Raw genomic sequence first — 6,853 nt, 5'->3', positions numbered from 1 at the left:
AACCAGAGATTGAACCCAGGCCCTTGGCAGTGAAAATGAAAATTCCTAACCACTGCCAGGGAATTTCTCGTTTAAAATTTTTTAAACAGACTTGGTTTTTTAGAGCAGTTTTAGGTTCATGGCAAAATTGAAAGAAAGGTACAAAGTTTTCTCATATACTCCCTGCCTCCCTGCCATAGATAGTTTTGCCCATTATCAACATCTTCTACCAGAGTGTTAAAATTGTTAAAATTTTACCAGTTGGTAAAATTGGTAAACCTACGTTGATACATCATTATCACCCAGAGTTCATGGTTTACATTAGGATTCGCCCTAGGTTTTGTACATTTTATTGGCTTGCACAAGTTTATACTGATATGTATTCACTGTTATAGATCATACAAAGTAGTTTTACTGCTTTAAGTATCCTCTGCTTTGCCTGTTCTTCTTCCCGTCTCCACTAACCTCTGGCAGTCATTAATCTTTTTGCCATCCCCACAGTTTTGCCTTTTCCAGAATGTCATATAGTTGGGGTCATGCAGTATATAACCTCAGATTGACTCCTGTCACTTAGAGTAGTAGTGTTAGTTGCTCAGGTGTGTCTGACTCTGTGACCTGACAGACTGTAGCCCGCTAGGCTCCTCTGTCCATGGGATTCTCCAGGCAAGAATACTGGAGTGTGTTGCCATTCCCTTCTCCAGAGGATCTTGCCGACCGAGGGATCAAACCCGGGTCTCCTGCGTTGCAGGCAGATTAACTTAGTAACATGCGTTTAAGGTTCCTTCATGTCTTTTTATGCTTTATAGCTCATTTCCTTTTTGTACTGAATACTACTCCATTGTATGGATGTAACAACAGCTTATTTACAGATTCACCTACTGAAGGACTTTTTTGTTGCTTCCGAGTTTTAACAAACGTGAGTAAAGCTGGTGTGAGCATCTATATTCAGGTTTTTGTGTGGATATAAATTTTCAACTCCTTTGGGTAAATATTGAGGAGCATGATTCCTGGAGCACATGTTAAGAGTATGTTAGTTTTGTAAGAAACCATAAACTGTCTTCTAAGATAGCTGTACCATTTTGCATTCCCACCAGGAATCAATGAAAGTCCTAATTGTTCTACATCCTTGCCAGTATTTGGTATAGTGGGTGTTTTGGAATTTTATGCCCCGTTGTTTATTCAGTCAACAACTCATACTTCATATACCTACATATTTTCCCTTTTTATTTTTCATCCTTTTATGCCTCTCTGAGCTTATACCAGGAAATCAGTTTCCTTTTACCTGACTAATACCTTTTAGTATGGGTCAACTGCTTAAAATTTCTCACATTTCTTTTTCTTTCTTTCTCACTTTGCCCCCCTCTTCTCTGCCTCCCACCCCCCAGTATCTTTATGTTTCTTTCATTCTTTTTTTGTTTGTCCGTTTGTTTGTTTCATTCTTGATGCTATTTTTTGGCCTTAGGAGTGTGCTTTGCCCACAAGTGAGGAAAGCTTGAAGTGTAAGGGGATTCACATCCCAGGAACAATCCTCAACTACTGAGAGGTAGAATTAATGGATAAATACCTCTAGTTTCCTCTCGGCTCAGTGCGCTAATTCTAAGCTATGTCCTAACAGCCTCTCTGATGACCCCCAGTGGGACTGAATTCCAGTTGTCCACAGTGGGATTGAATTCCAATTGTCCACAGTGGCAAAACGTTCATCAACCCATCTTTATTGACTTTTCTCCATTCTCCATTTTTTTGACTTTTCTCCATTCGCTGTCTCATTTCTCCATTTCTATACAGTGCTTCCTATAGTCACTTCCTAAGTACTTGTGGCCAAATCCTTGACTCAAGGTATGTTTTGGGGGAAACCAAATCTAAGACATGGCTTATTTCAGAGCTGCAGTCCTTCAGGGCCCCACACAAAGTAAGAGGAGTTCATTAGTACTCACTCACTACTGCATTAGGGAACCTTGGACATCAGTCTCTGTTGTCTTAGCTCTGAGAGTTTGTCAGAAGAATTTCTCAACCTCTTGGCTTCTCACTAGGTCTCTCTGGAACTGGCATTCATCCCAGGGGGAAAAGTGGCTCTAAACACAGGACTCACTTCTTTGGGTCTTATTCATCCCTTGGATCCTAGTGTGGTAATTCGTCATTATTTTGTTAACTTTCCTGTTCCTTTAAGCAGGTTTAAAGAAGGATTTTTGGTTAACTTTTTAGTTGTCCTCAAAGAAATTAGTTCAAATTGTTAGAAAAGAAGCTCACTCCAGCCTTCTTTTCTCAACTTGTATTGTACTTTGGCTTTCCAAAGAAGCTTCTGCTTGAACCTTGCTTATTTCCTTTCCCTATCTGTACTCCCTCCTTCCCCATCCATGTGATGCACAACTCTGTGTCTTTATTCTTACTCTTCCGGGTTCAAAGTGTGACCCACCATAGTGTTGGGGAGATGAATGTTCTAACATGGCAGCCTGGACAATGCCAAGATAGTTGTCAGTCAGAGACCGAGTGGGCAGTTTGAATGGGCTGCCAAGAGTGATGAGAGCAGCCTTCAACCAGGACAGAAAATCTCAGTTGGTAAATCAAGTTGAAAGCAGGATGGAAGCACAATGAAAAGATGGACAGATATGGATGAAAAAGAAATGAAGCAAAGTATGGCATGGACTTTGGAATTTGTCCAGGTGCACAACTAAATGACTAAGTTTAAACTGGATGTTCTGTTTTCCCAGAACATTCTTGAAAGCTTAGATGAAATGACTTTTCTTAATTCTCTTGGAACCACTTCCTCCTTTAACTTTCATAGCACTCTTATTGCATTTATCATATCACATTTTCCCATTGATTTTGAATTATCTGTTCCTTCTAAATTATTAAGTAGATGGCAGTTGTGGTATAGTGGAAAGAGCAATGGAATCAGAGTTAGATGACCTGGTATTAAGTCTCAGCTTCAGCACTTATAAGGTATTTGAGTCTCAGTATCCTCATCTATATAATGGGGATAATATTATTTACTCCATAGTGTGATTTGAGTAATAAAAGACATAAGTGTATAAAGTGAAGTGGTACATTTGTCAAGTGGCACAGTGAGCAACTTGACAAATAAAAACTTCTTGCTGAGATTACTAAATGTGACGAAGTGCTCCAGGTACTTGACATACATTGTCTTATTTAGCCCTCACCAAAACCCTACGTAGATCTATTACTATGGAATATTTCACAAATGAGAAAAAAAAAAGATGCTATGATAGGTTAAATTATTTAATCAAGTCCACACAATTAATAATTATTAGAAACGGCACAAATTCAAGTCCCTCTGCCTCCACAACTAACAGTGTCCATTGGTTTACTCTGCTTCCCTGGGGCTCCCACGGATTTCTAATAAATAGTGGCCTTGAAATCACTTTTTAGTCTAATCTGGGCCATTTTGGAGCTGGTGACCTACAAAAGTGTTCCATTATCTGTCTCAAGGGGTACCTAGTCTATCCTGATTTATAAATAGTCATATATTTTGCTCAGAAGAACTTCCTAAGCAAGTGTGTATGTGTAATGCACTAATAGAAGAAAAGTGCTATTTAAAATTAAGAACGTTTTACAGGACGCTTAATTTAACCGAACATACTGGAGAAGAGGCTTCATGTTTTCACTTTTTGTCTCTTGAAAGAGGTACTTGATTTTTTGAAAGGGCCAGAGAAGCCTTTGAGAAAAAAATTAATTAACTGGTTCCCTAGAAAAAAGCAGATCTATTCAAGAATTAGCCCTTATGATCCCACTGATAATAAGCTGAAGAACGAAACATCTTAGATGAAACAGATATTTCATCTTTCATTTAAAAGAATTAAAAATTCATGAGTCATTTAAATCAGGAAATTGGTGGAAATTTCCACATTTTGTCTTTGTGTGGATACGTGATGGCGGGGGAAGAGGGGGGACTGGGGAAATCGGGTGATAAAAAGAAGTTGCTGCAAAGTCAGGTCTATAATCCTACGACTGGATCTTCTGGAAAGGCCCTTACATAACTACCTTACTTCTCCAATAAAACGCTGTGGGTTTCTTGCCCCTTAACAGATTTCTACACTTCCACTTTAAATATAACTGCGGATGTGAAGGACGAGAAACAACAACAGAAAACCCCTAAGGGTCCGCAAAATAATTAGGGCTGCCCCAAGGGAAATCAGAGCTCGACACCAGAGGAGCCCCTCTTCCCTCCCACCACCCGCCCGGGGGACACACACTTAGCCTCCCACCCGGACTCCCCGCCCCGGCCGGCTCGCCCCTCCGCCTCATCTGTCCGGAACACGTGCTCTCCGGAACACTCACTCGGGAGCGAGCCCACCCCGCCCCGGGGCGGGGGCCGGGCTCGGGGGCCGAACGGCCCAATCGGCGCGCGCCTTACAGCGCCGTGGCTGAGCCGCCCAATCGGCAGGGCCTCGCCGCCCGTTTCCCGGAGCCCCGCCCCCTCGCGGCAGTGCCCCCGCCTGCCGGTCTCCTCCCTCCCTCCTCCTCCTCCCGTTCGCCCCTCCCCCGCCGTTCGGGAGCGGAGCCTGAGAGACGGAGAAACTGGGGCAGAAGTGAAGATGGCGGCGGCGGCGCTGGCGGCGGCGGTGGCGGCTTCTTCTCGCCAGTGACGCGCCGAGCGGGCTCATTTTCCTCCCCACCTCCCTAGTCCGGACCCCGTCCGCCGCCGGGACCACACACCGGCCCCACAGCCCGTCCCCCTCCCCTCCTCAGTCGGGCCCCTCTCTCCCGACGTCCGGCTGCCGGTGGCGGCGGCGGCGGCGTGCCCCGGGTCCCGGCCGCCGGCCTCGCACCCCTGCGCGCTGTCGCTGAGGGAGCGGGGTGGCGTGTTGATCCACCCTCTTGCCCGCCCCGCCGGACCGCCGCGCCGCGGACACACGCCCGGCAGGGAGGCGGCGGCGGCGGCCGCCCCTGCGCTTTTGCTTCTCTCATTTGGGGAACGGGAGGAGGCGGCGGCTGTGGCTGTGGGTTTTGACGAGGGGAAGGGGTTCGGGGGTGGGGGGAGCCGAGCGGGAGGGGGCCGTCCTCGGGAGGACGACGAGAAGGAAGCACCATGACGTCCATCCATTTCGTGGTTCACCCGCTGCCGGGCACCGAGGATCAGCTCAATGACAGGTAATAGGGCCGGCGGGCGGCGGGGGGAGGGGCGCCTCCCCGCCCTCCCCTCCCCCACGGGGCCGCGCCGGGCCGGCGGCCGGTGGGGAGGGCGGGGGTCCTCACTGACCCCGGCTAGGCCCCTTCAGGGCAAACTTCTGGTCCCGAGGGCCGGGGCCGCAGGGTCGGGGAGGTGTGGGGGGAAGCGAGCTGTGGACTGGGAAGCGCACTGCACCCTCCAACGCCCCCGGTCCCCTCCTCCTCGGAGGAGCCGCGTTGAACTCGGTGGAGACGCGCGGGCTGGGGAGGAGGGAAGGGGGGCGGCGAGTGGGTATCCAGCTCCCGGTGGGGGGAGCTTCATCACCGCCCGGGCCAGGCCCGAGGAATCCATATTAGTCAAAGTTGAATTGAGACAGACAATGCGGATGGGGGATGGTGGAGGTTAAAAAAAAAAAAAAAGAGAGGGAAGCGGAGAAGCCGGGCGAGGGGCCACGGGGTAGGCTGGGCTCGCCCGGGCCCCCGGGAGCAGTGTCCGGTGGGTTGGTCGGACCGGCGGGGGCCTGGAGCTCCCGCGGGGAGAGGAGGGGAGGCGAGGAGAGGAGGAGAGGCGGGGCGGGGTGGGGTAGGGGGGCCCGGGTGGGAGAAACTGATTCCCGGCAGATCGCGGGTGGGGTGGCGGGAGGGAGGAAGCGCCATGATTATTGTTATTATTATTAAATTTGAGCCCCTGCAGTGAGGTTTGCCAGTCCGGGGAGGGGATGAATTTAGGCGAGGGTGGTGGGGGGGAGGGAAGTGGATTTGCTCTGTTTTCTCTCGAAACGGTGCTGGCAGCTCCTGCTTCCCAGTCCCTGTGGTGCGAGCTTTTTTGTTTCCTTTTTTATTCTAATGATAGTGTTTTCCTGAGTTGTAATTTGACAGCTGAAAACCGTGCGTAGAGTCAAAGAAAAACTCTTACGTTTGCAGTTCGCAGTGCTGCTTTTCTTAACACGCTGTAAATTTCTGGGATGGGTTTTGCTATGGGCGGAGGAGGAATTATGATTTCTTTTTTTTGGTCTTTCATAAGGAGGCTGTTTTGGCTCCAGATTCCTCCGCTTCCCTCCTCCACTGTTCCCTTCCAGTTTAGGATATTGAATTGCAAGGCCGCATGCTCTCAGGGAACTGAGATAAAGCAGGAAAAGTTCCTTCACTGTTGCAAAACAGAGATTCCGAGGAGGTTGAGGGAAGCCTCCATTAGGCAAGGCTGAGAATCTAGGACTCAGATCTGATGATGGGCTAAATGTTTTACAGGGTCAGAAAGTGGGGCATTTTAAGTTTCTATCCCAACACTTTCGCTGCTTTCTATTCCTCATAAATATAGAAGGCCGTCAGGGCCCAAGTTTAGAAGTTAGATATGATTTTTGCCAAGTGACCGGGTGACATAAATCGCATGAAGCCCTGTTTGTCATGCGCTTCCCCGAGGGAGGAAGAGACCTAACTTGCTGCTCAGATACTGGCCTCTGTCTCAGGGTATCTAACCGCCTCAGGTGGGGCGGACAGCCTTTCAATCCGGAAAGCTGGAGGCTTGGTTTCTGGCATTGGGTTCGGATTTGTCTAATCTTTGCTGTTGGAGCCATATTGTATTTAACATGTTTGTAAAACTTTCGGAATACTTGCTTAAAATACTAATCATTTGGAGTGGTCACATAGTTCTTTTAAGTACGAAAATAAGTTTTAAGTCACTTATTTTATAATGCAGTCTTACTCCGATTTTATTTCATTACAGGTCTTTTGTTAAGACTTTTACATA

At 47.9% G+C, this 6,853-nt stretch overlaps 1 protein-coding gene across 13 annotated transcripts in view; it reads left to right on the top strand.

The window, feature by feature from the left end:
* The first annotated feature begins 4,494 nt into the window (after positions 1-4,494).
* Positions 4,495-6,853, top strand: part of UBR5 (ubiquitin protein ligase E3 component n-recognin 5) — a 151,456-nt gene continuing 149,097 nt past the window's right edge. For all 13 annotated transcript variants that reach the window (XM_081503495.1, XM_081503496.1, XM_081503488.1 and 10 more), the window contains exon 1: positions 4,495-5,088. In XM_081503495.1, coding sequence (XP_081359621.1) covers positions 5,027-5,088 — 62 coding nt within the window. In that variant the 5' untranslated portion in view covers positions 4,495-5,026. The remainder of the gene's footprint in view (positions 5,089-6,853) is intronic.

Source organism: Giraffa tippelskirchi, chromosome 6, assembly GCF_054371585.1.
Source record: "Giraffa tippelskirchi isolate mGirTip1 chromosome 6, T2T-mGirTip1v1.2.pri, whole genome shotgun sequence".
NCBI lineage: Eukaryota > Metazoa > Chordata > Mammalia > Artiodactyla > Giraffidae > Giraffa > Giraffa tippelskirchi.
This window is presented reverse-complemented; position numbering and strand designations above follow the sequence as displayed.